General features: G+C 40.8%; 1 protein-coding gene across 1 annotated transcript; it reads left to right on the top strand.

Annotated features, from left to right (window-relative positions):
* Positions 1-4,126: 4,126 nt before the first annotated feature.
* Positions 4,127-9,722, top strand: RETNLB (resistin like beta). Its single transcript, XM_049629168.1, has 3 exons — positions 4,127-7,884; positions 8,618-8,677; positions 9,282-9,722. The coding sequence occupies exons 1-3, from the start codon at positions 7,755-7,757 to the stop codon at positions 9,407-9,409; spliced, it is 318 nt and encodes a 105-aa protein (XP_049485125.1). The 5' UTR covers positions 4,127-7,754; the 3' UTR covers positions 9,410-9,722.
* The last annotated feature ends 10,177 nt before the right edge of the window (positions 9,723-19,899 follow it).

The raw sequence follows: 19,899 nt of genomic DNA, 5'->3' as shown, positions 1-19,899 counted from the left end.
GCAGCCGCTCTGGAAAGCAGTGTGGAGGTTCCTCAGAAAATTAAAAATAGACCTACCCTATGACCCAGCAATAGCACTGCTAGGAATTTATCCAAGGGATACAGGAGTACTGATGCATAGGGGCACCTGTACCCCAATGTTTATAGCGGCACTCTCAACAATAGCCAAATTATGGAAAGAGCCTAAATGTCCATCAACTGATGAATGGATAAAGAAATTGTGGTTTATATACACAATGGAATACTACGTGGCAATGAGAAAAAATGAAATATGGCCTTTTGTAGCAACATGGATGGAACTGGAGAGTGTGATGCTAAGTGAAATAAGCCATACAGAGAAAGACAGATACCATATGGTTTCACTCTTATGTGGATCCTGAGAAACATAACAGAAACCCATGGGGGAGGGGAAGGAAGAAAAAAAAAAAAAAGAGGTTAGAGTGGGAGAGAGCCAAAGCATAAGAGACTGTTAAAAACTGAGAACAAACTGAGGGTTGATGGGGGGTGGGAGGGAGGGCAGGGTGGGTGATGGGTATTGAGGAGGGCACCTTTTGGGATGAGCACTGGGTGTTGTATGGAAACCAATTTGACAGTAAATTTCATATATTAAAAAATAAAAAATAAAAATAAAAAAAAAACAAAACAAAAAAAAACAAAAAAAAATTAACAAAAGATCCTGAACCCTCACGACATATTTCAACAGCATGTTATATTTCAATAGCCCAAGAGACTCTAGTTTGGTCCTCAACTTGAAGTGAAATAGAACCACATAAAAAGGTAGAATAAATTTGTAGGCCAACATTCATCCATTCATTTATTCAACCAGCCAACAAACAACCATTGACATCTGCCATGTGCCAGTTACTGTTTGGGCACCGAAGATATAGAGAAGCATTAAGTAATGATTCTTGCTCCCAAGCAACTTAAAATCTAGTAAGGCATCAAATGTTAGGGAAGAGAAACAACTTGGAAGGGAAGAGACACCTAATGATATTTAATTATTTAGACTATGAACTTATGATGTATCCACAGTGAGAGCCTCACACTTTAACATTTGTGTCATTAAGCTTGTCTCACCACTAAGAATAAGCCAGAAAACATGGCTTTTTTCTCAAAGCTAAAGGATTGCTTAAGTCCTGAAATCTCATTCTAAACACAAGACTCTAAGGAGTTTGAACTTCAAAGTCAGTGTGTTGGAGTCTCAATACTTTCAGGAGCCTCTTTGTCCCCTTTATAAATTTTCTTTCCTTCTCCCAGTGACGAGTTCAAATTCCAGAAATCTCAAAAGTAGAGTGGATCAGTAAATAACCAGATGTTTCCCAATCCCATGTTCAATTCCTGGGTACAGGAAGATGATTTACCAGTTAGACTTAATTTAGAGATTATGATAGGAATTAGACAGAGCCTGGTATCAGGAAATGCTCTCAATATAAACATTTATTATAGGTGGCCAAATGAATAGAATGCAAAAACCAGAAACCTGGTAAGGCTCTGGAAAGCCATATTTATTGTGTATGTCATGTCTGTCAGCTGCTTACCATGTATCACCAATTACCATGCAGCACAACCATAATCATGTCATTAAAATATATGTAAATCTATTTTTAATAAGATTTTATCTGTCTATCTACATACACATGTATATAGAGAGAGACATGCTCAGGCTTCTCAGTTTGTCCTGGATCAGCTCAGCGACCCTCTTACAACTTTAAAAAATTAAAGGGTACATGGTTCCTAAACTTCAGGAGTTATGGTGGATCTTGCCTCACCCTACGCGCCATTTCACCGACAGACAATCTGAGGTTCTTTCACAAAAGCATTGATTGGAGAGTCAAATGGCTGAGCATGTACTCTTAGAATTATAGCAGGAGTGATACTACCAAGAGATCTTTCTTTTTTAAAAAAAATTTTAAATTTTATTTATTTATTTATTTTGAGAGAGAGAGAGAGAGAGAGAGAGAGCAGGGAAGAGACAGAGAGAGAATCCCAAGCAGGCTCCACACTGTCAGCACAGAGTCGCTGATGCAAGGCTTGAACTCACCAACTAGGAGATCATGACCTGAGCAGAAACCAAGAGTCAGATGCTTAACCAACTGAGCCACCCAGGCACCCCACCAAAAGACTTTTCAATAGCCCTCTACCTTTTACTGCCTCCTCTTGGGTGGTTGGCAGTTTCTACAGGTCTCTTTTCTTTTACAGGGGCTCCTGTCAGTCTCCCCCTGGACCCACCCCCTTCCTGAATCAAAACGCTGGAATCTTCTATTGCTTCTCTTTAGCTAGCATGCAGAGACAGAGAAATAAAATAACAAGTGGAGAAGAGAGCAAACTAGGATAGCCTCCATGACAGGTGATCCCAGGGTGAATCTAATAATGCAGACTTGACCTTGACCTATGTCACCTTTAAACAACTTCACCAAAACTCTGTCTACTTCCAGGTCTGTGCCTCCTCTAATTTCCACCATGCTTACCTTCTTTCTTTTCATTACCTCTTCTCTATTCTCTCCTCCAGATCCTCTTCTTTTATTATCTCCTCCCCAGTGTCCCTTTCTGCAGTCATCTCCACCTCGTATTTCTCACCTCTGCTGTTGTCCATACCCAACAGTTAGCCTAGCATTACCGCAAATAACTTAACAACAAATGCCAACAACATGCTATTGTCTATTAGACATTTCCAGCATCCAAAGGACCTGGATGGCCCAATTATTGGTCCTTTGGACAAATAAATTCAGTAAGCCACTCTGGGATACTCTTTTTGGACACTGGAATGCAAATTTTTTTTCTTATTACTGACTTGAACCTGATTAGAACCTTGATTAGTGAAGAGACTTTATGCTTTCACAGCTAATTGAAAGAATTAAATCATCAAGTTTTATAGAACCAGTTTTTTTCTCTGCTTGATGGTGCAGAACTCTACAGTCTAATCAGGTACCTATGTAACATGTGAGCAGATTCCGAAGATAATTTTTGAGGGATGTATTGCCCTATCTCCAAGCAAACCCATCACTAATCTCTATTCAGGGTGGGTCAGCCTCTCAATTTTTTAAAATTTTTATTTAAACTCCAGTTACTTAACATACAGTCAAATATTAGTTTCAAGTGTACAATTTAGTGATTCAACACATACAATATCCGGTGCTCATCACAACCAATGCACTCTTTAATCTCTATCACCTATTTAACCCATCCCCCCAACAACCTCGCTTCTGGTGACCATCAGTTTGTTCTCTATAGTTAAGAGTCTGTTTCTTGTTTTGCCTCTCATTTTTCCCTATGCTCATTTGTTTTGTTTCTTAAATTCCACATATAAGTGAAATCATATGGTATTTGTCTTTCTCTGATTGATTTATTTCACTTAGTATTATGCTCCCCAGCTCCATCCATGTTGTTGCAAATGGCAAGATTTCATTTTTTTTTATGGCTGGATAATATATATTCTTTATCTATTCATCTGTCTATGGATGCTTGGGTGGACTCTGTAATTTGGCTATTGTGGATAATGCTGCTATAAATATTGGGGTGCATATATCCCTCTGAATTAGTGTATTTGTATTCTTGGGGTGAATATCTAGTAATGCAATTGCTGGATCATAGGGTAGTTCTATTTCTAACTTTTTGAGGAACCTCCATACTGTTTTCCAGAGTCAGCCTCTCGATTTTTATCCACATTTCAGTTTTTACATCTAAAATCAACCTGAATGGTTTTTCATGTACTGTCTAAAGTATATGAATCCATAAGATGAAATAGCAACACTTCCATGCCTCATCAGAGAACCAACTCTAGCCAAAAATAGAGCTAGAAACTTGTGTTTGAGAGACCTGCAGACTTCCTGTGGTTATTGGTTTTTCTGGTCTCCTACTATTTTATTCAGATGCACCGTGAGTTTTTAAAAGTTAAACATACATTCAAATGCAATTTATAAACTGTAAACATGTCCAAGTAAGTTTATTATAAATCACTAAAAACAGAAAATGTTAAAGAATGAGAAAAACTTAATAAAAAGAGAAGCTCTATTATTTACTTCTTATTAATTTATTCTCCTCTTTCATTTCTAATTATATTTATTTAGGTCTTCTCTCTCTCTCTCTCTCTCTCTCTCTGATGTGTCAAGCTTATCAATATTGTTTATTTTTTCAAAAAATTAGCTCTTAATTTCATCAATCATTTTTTAAAATTTTTTTTGTCTCTATTTCATTTATTTCTATTCTCATCTTTGATCTTCCTTCTACTAACCTAGGGGTTTGTTATATGTCTTCATTTCAATTTTTAAAATAAGTTCATAACACTTCAGAAACATTCAAATTTGCCTTTGTATTTAAAACTCCTATCTTGCTCTGTATTCCTGCAGTTAAACAGTATAATTTAAGTAAGCAATGATAGCCCAGTGATTGTAAAGAAAAATTAGCAGATTTATGGGACGCCTGGGTGGCTCAGTCGGTTAAGCGTCCGACTGAGGCTCAGGTCATGATCTCGCGGTCCGTGAGTTTGAGCCCCCCGTCGGGCTATGTGCTGACAGCTCAGAGCCTGGAGCCTGTTTCAGATTCTGTGTCTCCCTCTCTCTGACCCTCCCCCGTTCATGCTCTGTCTCTCTCTGTCTCAAAAATAAATACACGTTAAAAAAAATTAAAAAAAAAAAAAAAGAAAAATTAGCAGATTTAAATTACATCTATTTGGTCACTCTATATGATTATATGGGGTTTAATTGCATTTAAAATTTTAAATTCAGGGCACCTGGGTGGCTTAGTCAGCTGAGTGTCCAACAGGTCCTGATCTCATGATTTGTGAGTTTGAGGGCATGCATTAAGGCTCTTTCTGCCCCTTCCCTGCTCATTCCCTTTCCCTCTCTCTCTCTCTCTCTCTCTCTCTCTCTCTCAAAAATAATAAACATTAAAATTTTTTTTAATTTAAAAAGTGAATACAAACTGAGTGGTATAATATTTTTTGTCTGATAGTGCACAAAAATACTATGCTGAATATAAACAGTAGCTTTAAAATTGACATTTGGTCTTTTTCATAGTTTTTGTTGGTTTTAAAACCAAAGAATGAATCAAGAAATAATGATTATTACTGATCATTACATAGTTGTTACTAGAAATAATTTTGTTATGTAGAGAAGAGGAGTGTTAGAGTGATCCCCTCCAGGTGTCAAATATGCTAGGCTTGCCACTAACTACAAGTGTTGCCCAAAGGGCACGGTCACTGTCTCTGTTGCCCAGGCTCACTGTAAACCAATCACATTCTCTTGTGATCCTGTTCTCTTTTCTTTCCTTGCCATTCTTAACAAACCCAGTAGTCAATGCAGTTCAACTCATCTTTAATCCATGTTCTTCTGGTCATCTACTTCCCAGTCTATCACTTTCTTTACCTGGCTCCTTTAAAAAAGTTTTCACTTCTCTTCTTAAATTGTCTATGCTATTATTTTCATCTGTGGATTGATAAGTCTCAAATTTATATCTTCAACTCTCACCTTTCCCCCAGACCCCAGAAGTATATACCCAACTCCCATGCCACCGCTCCACCTGGATGTCTAATAGGCATATTAAATTGACCATGATCAAATATGATTTAATGTTCTTGCCATTATCCATGCTTTCTCCAGGGGTCCCCATTTTAGTAAATGGCATCACTCTTCAACAAGTCATTCAGAATATAACCTTGACCTTTCACTACTCTATTCCTCCTTTGCCCCACACCCAGTGCATCAGTAAACCTTAAGAGGCTCCACCTGCTATATATAACCAAAGTCTACCCAGCTCTCACTCCTTCCTTTACTGCCATCTGAGATCTGGAACTCTACAAGAGCTTGCTATTTGGTTTCCTTGCTTACCTATTTTCTTCCACAGCAGTGGCCTTAGTAAGATTTATAAAATATAAGTGATCTTATATAAATAAGTCATATCATCCCTAAGCAAAATGCTCCAGTAATTTCTCATCAAATTTGCAATAAACCCAGAGCCCTTATGTTGGTTGATAAGTGCTCTATAACCAGCCTGGCGCCAGTTGTGTTTTTGACCACTTTTCTCACTTCTCTTGCCTTTACTCACTTTGCTCTCTTCAGACACACTGCTTTTGTTGTATTCCTTCAACACACCAACCACCCACCCCCCTGCCTTAGGCTCTTTATACTTGCTGGCCCTTAGCCCAAAACATTTGTCCCAGCTTTTTCTATGGCTTACCCCACACGTCTGCAGCTCATTGCTTATAAGTCATCTTTTCTGAGGTGTCTTCCCTGAACACATTGCATTATATACAACACAGAAGCACATCCAACTGCCTTGCCTTCATTTCTTTCCTTCAGGGAATTTTTCAATATCTGACATATTGTATAGTTATCTTACACCTTAGAGTGTAGTCTCAAGAGGGCAAAAACCTTGCCTGCATTGCCCACTGCTGAGTCACCAGAACTAGAATTAGTATAGAGAAGCTCTATAGTTGTTGAATTAACAAATGAACTAATCTACCCAACTTTTATACCAAATCCAAGCCTTTGCTCTTTTGTGTTCTGTATTATTCCTTTATTTCCTCAACTCTTATCAGTGAATTAAGGAAGCATCCTTGCCTTTTTGCTGGCACCATTAGCCCCATCCTCAAAGTTTCCTGAGAGAGATATGTAGAAGTAGCTGTTCCTCAGGGGGCATCTTTAGGAAAAGGGACAGTGAGGCTGGTCACAGCAGAAGTAGATCCAGGCTTTCCCACCTGACAGCCTCCAATAGTGGTCATCCAACAGCCATTCTCTGCTACCTCATCTAGCTTTTGAATCATGGGATTCAATCCTGGTGACCATGTGCTCCACTGTGGAGACTGTATCATATATAGGTCCAATGGTCTAAAATAAGGGATTGTAGAGATCTACTTAATTTCTCAGCCACTAATGATGTAAAAGGAGGTCATATGACCCAGAACTGAACAATGAAATACAAGGGGAAATCTGCTTGAGTTTCTAGGGGAAAATTTGCTTCTAAAACAGAAAGGCAAAGCCTCCCAAAGAGAATGGTTTTACCCCGACCTCCCTTCCTGTGGGGAATAAGCTTAGGAATTCCCTGAGCTTGCACCAATGGGTTAACAAGGCATAAAGAAATAGAAAGCCACAGGATGAATGCGTCCAAGATTAGGTAAACAAGATTAGGTAAACAGGGCAAAGGCCCTCAGTATAGGACAAAGGTATAGGAATAGGAAATCTCAGGATGAAAACATCCAAGATTAGGTAAACAAGATTAGGTTTTCAGGGCAGAAGTGCCACCCAATTTAGTACAATAGCAGAAAGTTGCTTTCACAGGAAGGAAGGAAGGAAGGAAGGAAGGACAAAAACAAGTAAACAGGACTCCCCTTGGCAGAGAACCAGAACAAAGGCAGCTGTTGCTTATCATGGATGCACTGATGTTTATCACAGTTGTGTGTCACACTCAAGCAAGCAGTTCTTTGAAAGTGTACTGGGGAGTGTGTTTGTTTGTCTGTGCTTTCTTATGTGTTGAGGGGTGCCTAAGTCAGTTACCATAAGGTATAAAACATCCTTTCCTGGCCAGTCTTTGTAGACCTCTTCTGAACTCATCTGTGAGTTAATTTGCTCTGCAGCCACCCTCCCTGGTTCTTCAAACAGCTTGGAGAGATCCAGAGTCTTCCATACTGGCACTGATTTTCTCCTATCTGTTCTCTCTTGAGACTGTTCACGTGTTCCCTTCCTTCTCGACCATACTGGAGCTCAGAGATCTCAGCTTTCTATCTTTCCTCCCAGCCCCAGGACATTGCTGTTCTACAGGATGAAGCTTACGTCTTACTTCCTTCTCATTCTCATCCTCCTTCTCCAGCTGATGATCCCAAGGTATGCTCAGTGTTCCTTGGACTCCATCATGGATACAAAAATAAAGGAAGCTCTCACTGGCTTAGGTAACTGACTGAGGGCAGAGAGTGGGAGAGAACCCCTGATCATGCCACCTATTCCTAAACCTAACTTCTTCTTGGTCCCATCCCTAGATCCTAGCTTCTATTAAGCCCACTCAAGCTTAATCTTCCTGCCCATGGCTTTTTCTACTCCCATATCATTTTGGACTGCTAGCTAAAATTTGAGGTTTCTCTGATGATAATGAGCTTGATGATGATGGTAATGAGGAAGAATATAATTATAATTTATGGACACTCATTACAAACGAGGTATAGTGCAAAAATTTACATAGATAACCTCAATTTTCACTTTATGAAATAAGTACAACTATTACTTTCATTTTATAAATGAGAAAACTGAACTTTAAAACCTAGTGAGTAGCATGATTATGGACACAGTGACACTTCTGAGGTAAAAGGAGATTTGGAAGGGGACTATCGGAGACAGCTATCATGGGCAGTACCCCTTCTTCTCTCCTGTTCAGAATTAAATCCTACCCCAGTAGGGGCGCCTGGGTGGCTCAGTCGGTTAAGCGTCCGACTGAGGCTCAGGTCATGATCTCGGGGTCCATGAGTTCGAGCCCCGCGTCAGGCTGTGTGCTGACCACTCAGAGCCTGGAGCCTGTTTCAGATTCTGTTTCTCCCTCTCTCTGACCCTCTCCCGTTCATGCTCTGTCTCTCTCTGTCTCAAAAATAAATAAACATTAAAAAAAATTAAAAAAATAAATAAATCCTGCCCCAGCAAAGAAGATTTCATGTACCAGTATCTTTAACTCAGGCAGACTGTCTTCCTGCCCTGCAGGTAAGTAACTTCATGAGAAGGAATGGTGAGTAAGATGCCCTGTGCCCACCCCATCCATCCCCCAGCACCTATACCTTTCCTTGCCTCATGATTGTATTAACCTGGAGGTGAGTTGTAACCTCTGGTTCCCAGTGATCTCTTACCCATTCTTATTTCCCTTAATGATGCTACTGAGGGCTCTTGGGTTTATGTCTCTCCCCTTCCCACCTCCCTTTCATGAGCTCACATATCAGCGCTCCCTCCCCTCCTTGTCCTGTTATGATCTGTTACCTACCATTCCCCCTGTCCTTCATCTCCCTTTCCCAATCTATTCCCTTGTCTGGTGAGTAGGGCCAGCACAGAGGTAAATATATCATGAATCTAAGGAAAGAAATGCCCAGGCCCCTCATTTTCACAGGCCTCTTCCATGGCCATATACCTAAGTTTGTTTTAGTGATTTTTTAATTTTTTTCCTTAAAGAGGGCTCTCAAAATCAAATTAGTTTGCAGTCCCACAAAACTTATATCTACCCCTGGGCTGCACAGATATGAAAAATGGTAGGTGTACACCTCCCTCCTCTCAAAATCCAAGGGTTCTGACATCTGTGTCTCATGTGTCCATATAGGAATGGTTGTCACCAGCTGTGCTTGTGGCTATGGCTGTGGTTCCTGGGATATCCAGGGAGAAACCACATGCCAATGCCAGTGCAGCACTATAGACTGGACCACTTCCCGCTGCTGCCACCTGACCTGAGGGGGAGGAGGATGAGAACCCAACTGTGTGACCATCACAGTAATGAAACTACACATCAAACAGGAAACCTGACTCAAACTGTCCCTTTCATTTGTTACAGCCTGCTTCTTGGGTAGTAAAGACAACTCTTTGCATCTCTCTGTGTTTGTATTTTTGATATTACTGCCCTGGGCTTAGAATTCCTCTAGCCAGAAAATTTCTCCAGCGTCCCAATTACTCCATCTCAGCAAGGATTAGTAAAAATATGGGGAGACTGGGGAAATTTGAGATTAATATTCCAGCCTCCTAGTTCCCTCATTGTTTAACAAAAGGACAATGAGGGGCGCCTGGGTGGCGCAGTCGGTTAAGCGTCCGACTTCAGCCAGGTCACGATCTTGCGGTCCGTGAGTTCGAGCCCCGCGTCAGGCTCTGGGCTGATGGCTCGGAGCCTGGAGCCTGTTTCCGATTCTGTGTCTCCCTCTCTCTCTGCCCCTCCCCCGTTCATGCTCTGTCTCTCTCTGTCCCAAAAATAAATAAAAAACATTGAAAAAAAATTTTTTTAAAACAAAAGGACAATGATTATGCCAGACATTTTGCTTGGCACAGAGAAAGTAAATAACATGCATGCTCCTATGAGGCTCACTGAATAAAAGAGTGTGGGTTCCAAACTAAGTGCAGGCAGATTTTCCAAGGTGGAGGCAGGTAAGAATGGTTTTAAAAGAATAAATTTCTAGATTTCTGGCTTGTGTATATACTGTTTCCTAAACTTATGTGTCAGAGATCTATTTTGATCAAAGTGATGAATTTGCCATTGTCTTTCTCCCCCATAACAAAACAAAAATACAGCATTTATCTGCCATTGAACCTTACCATAATTCATCATCCTGGGATATAAATATCTGCAGAATGGAATGGTCCAAAATACTGGCACCAATGTTGAGTGATCCAGTGACTGGGTAACAAGTCCTTTCACAAGTTGCAGGACTTTCAGTGTTTGACACAATATTGAAAGAGGGTATCATCCAGTTATCGATTGGTAGACCACCAAAAATAATTTTAATAATAAATTGACTTTTATGTATGACTTTTAACAAGTAACTCAAAAGAATTCAAAAAAATTGAATGATATTACTACAATAAAAATTTTCCCTTCCTACATACTTAATTATGAAGAAATTATCTCAAAGCTTATAAATATGAAAAGAAAAAGAAATATATTGGCTCTAAATTTCATCTCTCTAGGATTATTTATTCATGGATAAATAAATTACTGAAAGAAAAATCAGCTCCATTTCTCTCATTTAAGAAATACATTTCTGGGGCGCCTGGGTGGCGCAGTCGGTTAAGCCTCCGACTTCAGCCAGGTCACGATCTCGCGGTCCGTGAGTTCAAGCCCCGCGTCGGGCTCTGGGCTGATGGCTCAGAGCCTGGAGCATGTTTCCGATTCTGTGTCTCCCTCTCTCTGCCCCTCCCCCGTTCATGCTCTGTCTCTCTCTGTCCCAAAAATAAATAAAAAACATTGAAAAAAAAAATTAAAAAAAAAAAAAAAAAAGAAATACATTTCTAAAATATACCATTGGTGTTTATTACTTTTCAAAATTTGTTATAAATGTTTGTTCAATTGTGTGCTATTAATCAGTGTAATAATAACTTAATGCCCCTACTTATGGCAAGTAGAATGAGTCTTTTAAAATATAAATGAAAATTATGTCAAATTTTTGCCCAAATTACACATTCTAGTGACTTCTCATTACACAGAAAATAAAATCCCAAATGTTTATCATGGCCAACATTATCTGCATCTAGCCATTGGCTATATTTCCAACTTCATTTTGGATCCTTCACCCTGGCCACATCTGAGTTCTTGGTGTTCCTATAAGCAATGGTCACCCTCCCTCCTTAGGCCTTTCCACTTCATGTCCCTCCTTTGCCATAGCTACATGGTTCTTCACACATAAGGTCAATCTATTTCAGAGAAGCTTTCCAGAATGCTCTATATCTTGTCCTTTATTTTTTGTTGTTTTTTAAATATTTTTTAATGTTTATTTATTTTTGAGACAGAGAGAGACAGAGCATGAATGGGGGAGGGTCAGAGAGAGAGGGAGATACAGAATCCAAAGCAGGCTCCAGGCTCCGAGCTGTCAGCACAGAGCCTGACATGGGGCTTGAACTCACATCCCATGAGATCATGACCTGAGCCGAAGTCAGAAGCTTAACCAACTGAGCCACCCAGGCACCCCTGTCCTTTATTTTTTTTTAATGCTTTCTAGTCCTGGCTTAAAAATATGTATTCATCTGTTAGTATATTATCTTCCCCCTTGAAACATGTAATCCATGAAAGATGACATTTTGTCTAACTTGGATATCATTGAATCCACATTGCTTAGAACAGAACCTGGCCCATGGAGGAGTTGCAATGGACAAACAAATTAGCCTACTATCAAGTTTGAGTCAGCTCCCTTTCTTGCTTTCTATCCAGCTTCCTGTACCTCAGCATTGGTCACTGAGGGACAGACATTGTTTCACTGGCCCCTGGGTCTCATGCTCAAGGTGCCTGTAGAAGAAATATCAGAGGGTATGTCTTCTAAAGAAAAAGTCAGAGAATGAAGGTGGAAGTCAGAGAGGTTAGCAACAGTAGAAGCAGAAGTGGATTTTGTTGTACTGGCTGATATGGTTGCCCACTGAGTGGCCAATTTCCCCTTCATCTGTGTGAACATCATCCTGGTTTCATTCAGAATGGTAATGTTCCCAGTCCTGAAGGATAAATTATTATTTAAGTCAATAATGAAACTTCTCCTCTTGGCCAAGTATTCTCTTTCCTAGACACCTTTGCATGGGGTGGAGTTGGGGAATGTGACCCATATCCGTCCAAGAAGACAGAAAAGAACTCTTCTTGGGTCTTTTGAAAAAGAGTTTGCTTCCTAGAGACTCAAAAGTGTCCATGACAATTTTGTTGCTTTGGATTTGGGTGTGAGGTGAGATCTGGAGCTGTGACCATGAAGTTAGTCAACCATCTTGTGATCTTTGAGGAGAAACCACAAGGATGGTAAAGAAGAAAGAGGGAAATAATCTGAAGCTGCCAGAACAGAGAATCTGAACAAAGTGTAGAATCTCATTTCTTCATAAGTAAATAATCAACGTTTGTATTCATTCATTTTTATGAGAATTTATTGAGTTCTGCTGTGTGATTGGCAGTGGGATTCAGTGGTGGCTAAAATAGGCAAAAATTACTGCATTCATGGAGGTTCCATTCCAATTCTAAGCTTCTACCAGTTGGGATTTTTGTTAGTGTCCCACGGATGGAATTAGTCAAGGATAATGTAATAGTGTCTGAGTAGATGACAACTAGAGTCCTAAGATCACATCTTTCTGTCTCTTCCTGTTGAAGGAATGAACAAAAGGTCTATAATGAGAGATGTCAACAAACTTGGCAATTCCTGACAAGCCAGTGGCTAGGCTTGTGGGACTGCCAAAAAGAGTGGGGTAGGGAAAAGAGAAAGATGGAAAGACTTCCCCAGCAGAGAATCAGAGAAAAGGCAGCTGGTTGTTCTCCGGACACAATGGAGATTTTTTCAGCTTCTTCCTGAAAGCTTGACCCTTTCCAGCTGCCTTTACTGCCTCTGTTTGTTGGTGGAGGGGAGGGAATACCCTCATCACATGCTGCCATGTTGAAAAACATTCTTGCCCTCCCAACCTTGGCAGCCCTTCCTTAAACCTGGCTGTGTGAGCCTGATGTATAGCTCTCTTCCCTGACATCTCTGCCTCTCCCTAGTCCAGCTGCTTCCCTACAGTCCTTTCCCACCTCTCCCCTCTAGACCCCCAAATTTTTTTCATCTTCTCTCCAATTTTTTCTCATGGCAGGATGCTGTCTTCCGTCAGGATGAAGCCTTCTGCTCACCTGCTCCTCATCCCGCCTTCCAACTCATGAGCTCAGGTGTTCTCAGTGCTGCTGATGCTTCAGCATATGAAAAGGTAAGAGCAGCTCTGGGTGAGCTGGTTGACTTATAATGGAGGTAGCAATGGGGGTGGGGGCAGTTATATCCCAAATTCTCAATCCTGCTATTTGACTCTACTCCATTTCCTAGCCCATCTCCAGATGGCAACTTCTAACTGGAAGATTCATCCCCAAACTCCCTACCTTCTCCATGCCTAATGGGTTCTTAGAGCTGCTAGTGACTCAGTGATGAAGCTACATCTAACATTCTTTAGCACTTAGCATGTGCTAGGCACTGTTAGGCATTCTGTTATTATTTTATTAACTGCTCACTACAACTTTATGAGGTAATAGTGCTATTTCCATTATACAGAAGAGAAAACGGAGGCTTAGACAAGCTCTGTAATTTATCCAGCAGTACACAACTATTAAGTGGCTCAATCCTGGATACACTGACTCCTTTTCATAAACAGAAGGGTGATGTGGGATTGGGGGCAGGGGGCTAGCCAGTGTGCATCCTGTCCTAGCTCTTTGTCTCTCCTACATAATGTAAACCCCCAGACTGCATGAAATAGCTCTTTTGTAGCAGCATCACTAATGAAAAAACCTGTCCTCCTGCCTCTCATGTAAGTAATTATATGAAGATGGGAGTGCTTGCTCATCCCATGCCCTTTCTCATACCTGCACTCAGGCTGCCAACACATTACTGTACCGGCAGATTATCTCCAAACTCAGGATTATAATGTCACTGGGTTGGATCATAACGCCTATATCCATCATTTTCATCCATCCCTCCCAAGGGATGATTTCTTTCCACTTCTTTCCGTCTTCTTTAACTGCCCCACTCCAATCTTTTCTTTCATCCAGTACCCTGCCATATCACCTCCTTCCTCTTCTGTGTCTTCCATTTCCCCCTTCCAATCTAACCCCATGATGTTTCTGCCCCACCCAAAGGGAGGAGGCAAAAGATAATTGGGGAAGGCTTGCTCCTGTGCCCAAGCCTGTGGCTCCTGGGATGTCTGCTCCAGCAGTGCAATCCTGTAGGGTGTACACTGCCCATTGCTGCCTCCTCATCTAAGTGAAGGAGGTGAGATCTGAGTCTGGGGACCATGAAGACAATAAAACCATGACCCCCACCAGGAAACCTCCACCTCCTTTCCTTCAAGCCATGACTTCTCAAGTCCCCTTTACCTGTAACATTCCTGCTTTACCAATAGTAAAGATAGTCCCTTCCTCTCTCTGTGTTTGTGTCTTTGGCGTTATTAGCCCCTGCTGAGGTTCTGTGAGAGGGCAGAGACCATGGAATGGGTAGTGGAGGAAAGACGCTGTAGCTGTCAACCACAGCCTGTGACCTAGCTACAGAGGCAGAGAAATTAGAAGTTATGTTTTACATTAGTTAATTGTTTCTTGTCTTCCTTTTTTCTCCTCGTTAAGTTTTAGGGAGAGCCCTGGATGGTAGCTAATGTTTTTGGTTTTAGTTTCCATTGGGGAAAAGAATGTATAGCTAGGTTCCTTCCACACTGGGTCATTGTGTTTTACCAAAGCCAGAGTTGCTGTCAGGGGGTTAATTTCTATGTTGTTCTCTCTCCTGGTTTCATGATCTGTTCCTTCTCCTGACATTTCATTGGATTCTCCTCAGTTACTCAGCTTGGGTGTGCATCTATCTCCTGTTACAATTCTGACAGATATAATTACCAGTAATAAATCTGTCCCTCCTCCACCCTTTTATACCTAAGGGAGTACAAGGCATTTAGAACCTTCATAGAACTTACATATTCTAGATAATCATATATTTTAGCCCTGACTGCTCTCTCTGTTGATGAAAGCTCATGCTGATGGCTTCATTTATATTGCATTGCCACAAACTAAGCCCAGGCCCTTAGTTTTTTGAGGAGAGTTAGCACATACTGACATGCCACTATTTACAAAGCACTATGACAGGAGTTTTACACACAGTATATCGTTTAAATGTCACAAGAATGGCAGATGCACTGTACTCATTACTCAGGCCAAATATGTTGGGATGATCCCTGATACCTCTCTATTCCTTATCTGACACATGGGGGTCTCAGCAAATGTTTTGAGTGGGTCAATAAACATTTCTGTGGTAAAGGTATTATCTACATTTTGCAGTAGCAACTGAGGCTGAGGGCACTGAGAAATCTGCCCAAAGTAACACAGCTGGGAAGTCAGAGTTGAGAGACTCTAATCCTGTTCTGTGTGATTCTGAAGCTGCCTCTCCCCTACGCCAGGCTGTGTCCCAACATGGACCTCCATATCAGCCTCTGCTCTTTCTAATCCTGCCCTACCTGCTGCAACCCACTGTGCCCATCTGCACAATGTTCTCTCCTGAAATCATCTCTCTTCAAATCACTCAAAAAAATTTCACTGCCCCCCACCCATTCCATTGCCTGTGTACCAAGCTTACCATCCTCAGCTTTGCTCCAGTGTCCCTCACAAGCAACTCCAGTCTACTCTTCCAACCTTATTTGCTGCTGCTGATCCTCTGAGGACCTTCATTCTACTCAAATGTGTCTATTCCTGGTAGCCCTAATCCACTCTCTGTACTTCTTTTTCCTCTATACCTTTGTATAATCCATTTCCTCTACCCCAACTACCACCCCACTGCCACAGCCCACTTTTCCATCCCCCCAAACCCAACCCCAGTCTATAGAAAGCCTACCTTCCCTTGAAGGCCAGGAGCAAAAACCTCATCCCTACTGAAGCTGTTTATGACCAACCTCAGCCCACAATGACCACGACTTCCTCTTGTTTCCAATATCTGTCTACACCTTCATTTTGCACTTGTGGATTGCCTCCTATAATTGTTGATTATCTCTTTGTGTATTATATCTCATTTCTCCTACTATATTTTGAGTTTTATGCACAGCAAATACCATGTCATATCCATCTTTCCGAGTGCTTAGGATAGAATTTTACACAGTATAGGAGTTTCATATCTGTTCTTATATATCATTGGATGCTCTTGAATTTGAATGAAGTACAAACAAGATCCTAGACTGACTACTCTATTTTAGTGTTTTATTTCAGAGATAGGAAGCACATACTGTGTACAGAGCATTGGCTTTAATTAGACAGATGGACCTTCACATCTCGTCTTTTTTTCAAAACCTACTCTAGGAATCTGAGTTCCCTTTTCTGTAAAATGGAGAAAATATTACCTTCCTCATAGGGTTGTCTTAATGATTAAATGAGGTTCCTGTGCTAAATACCTAGCACAGTGATTGGCACGTAGAAAACACTCATTAAGTGGTACTACCTTGGAGCTATCAGAAGCACGTGAGCTATTATCATGGAAAACTGTGTACCCAGGAAGCCTGGGTACCATCCAGTCCATCCTGTATCTTTTTTCAGGTGATAATTGAAGGGTGAGGGGTTTGATCAAGGTCAAAGAGATTGCTAGTGGGACAGCAAACACTAGCAGTCAGATCTTTGATTTCCCAATCCAGTACTCTTTCCACTTTACACCGTTTCTCATGATAAAAGCATATAGCAGTCAGAAAGTATTTAAATCTCTTTTACTTTTTTTCTAAATAAGCAATGGCTCTCCTAAACTCTTGTATAAGTTGAAAATTACACCCTAGAGGCTAATCTTTTTCTTATAAAAAGAAGAAAGGATATAGCATTCTGGTTTTGACTTATAGAGAACTAGAATGAACATCACTCTCACACCTACAATAAGACAAAGAGTGGACAAATGGCAAGTTCATGACTTTTTTTGGAACCCACTGGAGGGCAGAACAGAAAAACTAGCCCAAATCTGAGGAGCAACATCTTCTGAGGGAGAAATGGAATTTAAGCTGTTGTTTACCTGAGGCAGGTACAGCCATAAGAAGAAGCTGGACTGTTTCTGTAGTCTCAAAGTATTTCCCCTCAAATACTATTAGTTACCAAGGGAAAAATCATGACTGTACAGCAGATAAACCTGGAAGACATCACCTTAACTCAGTGATTAAAGTGAACATCACCAATACACCCTGACAAGATACAGTGACGTGTACATTACTTCTGTGGTATTCTTGCCAAAAATGCATAACCTCCGTCTAATCATGAGAAAGCATCAGAAAACCCCAAATTGAGGGATGGTGATCAAAAGAATTGGCCTGTAGTCTTAGCAATGTCAAAGTAAAAAAGGGCTGAGGAATTGTCACAAACTGAAGGATACTAAGGTGGCATGACAAATATAGTATGGGATTCTAGACTGGATCCTGAGAAAAACAGGATATTAACAACAACAACAAATAAACAAACAAACAAAACTGGAAAAATCTGAGGAAAAATAATCTGTAGTTTATTTAATAGTATTATATCAATGTTTATTTCTTAGTTTTCATAATTCTGATTATACAAGATGTTAACATTTGAGGAACCTGAGTGAAGGGTGTAGGAGAACTTTATTATTTTTGTAACTTTTCTGTAAGTCCAAACTGTTTCAAAATAGAAGTTTTTTAATGTTTATTTATTTATTTTGAGAGAGAGAGGGAGAGGGCACATGCCCACCAGTCTGCAAATGGGGGAGGGGAAGAAAGAGAAGGAGAAAGAATCCCAAGCAGGCTCCATGCTGTCAGCGCAGAGCCCAAGGTGGGGTTCAATCCCACAACCCTGGGATCATGACCTGAGCCAAAATCAAGAGTTGGATGTTCAACTGACTGGGCTACCCAGGTCCCCGTACATCTGCTAACATCTATAGGCAGTCTGTTTTCAATTTGTCTGCTTCAGAAGGAAGCAAAGTATCTGTGAAATATCAGGCATCAAAATTTCATTTTAGGTGGACAGAGGGAGAAGTCCAGAATGGACACTTAAGTCAGGTAGCCATCTTCTTTCTTTCTCATGCTGGGAGGGATATCAGTCAGACTACTTAAGAATAAGCTACTTCCTTATCTGGACAGAGTATAAATATATTCAACTATATTAATGTCATAGTTAGACAAACTAAAGAATAAAACACCAAATTTTCAAGATGCTTATACAAACATGGATCTTGGCCCTGAACATCCTACTAGAGCTAATCTATGTAACTAAATTAAAAAAAAGGTATATAAAGAGTTGATTGTCTTTGCTTTTTCATCCCCAGTGAGAGGGGGTGGTCTTATACGGTAGGAACACAGTCCCTATAAAATTTTAAATGTAAGGAGTGGTCAGGAGGACGGTGGAACAGGAAGTTTCAGCCCTCATTTCTCCACAGAGACACCAGTTTGAGAATGATATACACACCACAATATCTTTGTGAGAAGTCTAAAATCCAGTTAAGAAGTTGCAGTACTCCAGATGAGCATGGAACCTTTAATACCTGCATTGAAACACATAAGAGCAACTTCACTTTTTGCACATCAGCCCCTCTCCCAAGCCAGCACAGCCTCAGCATCAAGAGAGATGGCCTTAGCCTGCAATTTCTCCCTGCAGGCCAGGGAGAGAAGTGTGCATCCAATGTTTTGGACTTTCAGCATGCCGCCCAAAGGGCTGGTTTCTGTCTCACCTCACCCAGAGCACTGATGAAACCAGCAGCTAAGAACAAAGGAAAAGAGAAGGATGGCTTGCTGTGTCCAGCACAGTGCCACAAGCTTGAGGAAAAAAAATAAACCACAAGAACTTGAGATTTCTCTATAGGAAAAAAGAAAGAGGAATGGACACCAGAAGGAGCAAGAAATTATGGGCTCCTGAAAAGAAACCAATAAATCCCTAAAATTAGGAATTTACATGCATAAGTCCAGAGAAGACATATCCATAGAAAAAGTTTGAGAAACACGCAGAATCTCTATCAGCGCTGATTGGTGAAGGTCTTCTGAACCTGTCAAAACCAGTCCATAAAAACTGGGAGAGGTGGCTGTTTCTTCCAATGCACAGGCACCAACACAAAACTACAAAGAACGTGAAGACTCAGAAACATCACCTCAAAGGAACAAAATAAATCTGCAGCAACTGATCCTAAATAAATGGAGATCTGTGAATAGCCTGACAAATAATTCAAAGTGATCCTCTTAAAGAATATCAGTGAATCAAAGGCTTGAAATTTCCCCATTGTTACGAATAATGCAAGCAACTGTGAGTCAGGCTATGCCTGGATATTTCTGCCAAATATCTCCCAAATAATTCTTCCTGATCAAGGCTGGAGTCTCGCTGGTAGCAGCAAGGCATGTACTTACACAAATTCCCAGGATGGAGGAAGAAATAAACTGCACCTTAAAAGATAATGAGTTGAATAGGAACCTCATGGGGGAATCCAGCTCTTCAGCTCTTCAGCTGAATAGAAAATAGCACAGCTCTTTAGCCATGAGTTAGGTAATATGTGGGGGGCAAAAGTCTGACCAAATCCTCTCCCTTTTTATAATCTAAAACACCATAGGCATTAGAGCACATTTAAGGTGGATGGGATCTTTTCACAAGGATCTTGCCCTTACCTTTACAGGAATTCGGAAAGACCTCCTATACCCCAGCCTCCAGTAAGTCTGGTTCTTTGGTAGGGTAGATCTCTGTGATCACTTAAAAACCCATCAACTTATGTTTACAGGGAACAACTGGAAGATGGCCATATGATGACAGAACAGTCTGTAACCAA

This window comes from Panthera uncia, chromosome C2 (assembly GCF_023721935.1).
Source record: "Panthera uncia isolate 11264 chromosome C2, Puncia_PCG_1.0, whole genome shotgun sequence".
Classification (NCBI taxonomy): domain Eukaryota; kingdom Metazoa; phylum Chordata; class Mammalia; order Carnivora; family Felidae; genus Panthera; species Panthera uncia.
Note: the sequence above shows the minus strand (reverse complement) of the source record. Positions and strands in the feature narration are given on the sequence as shown.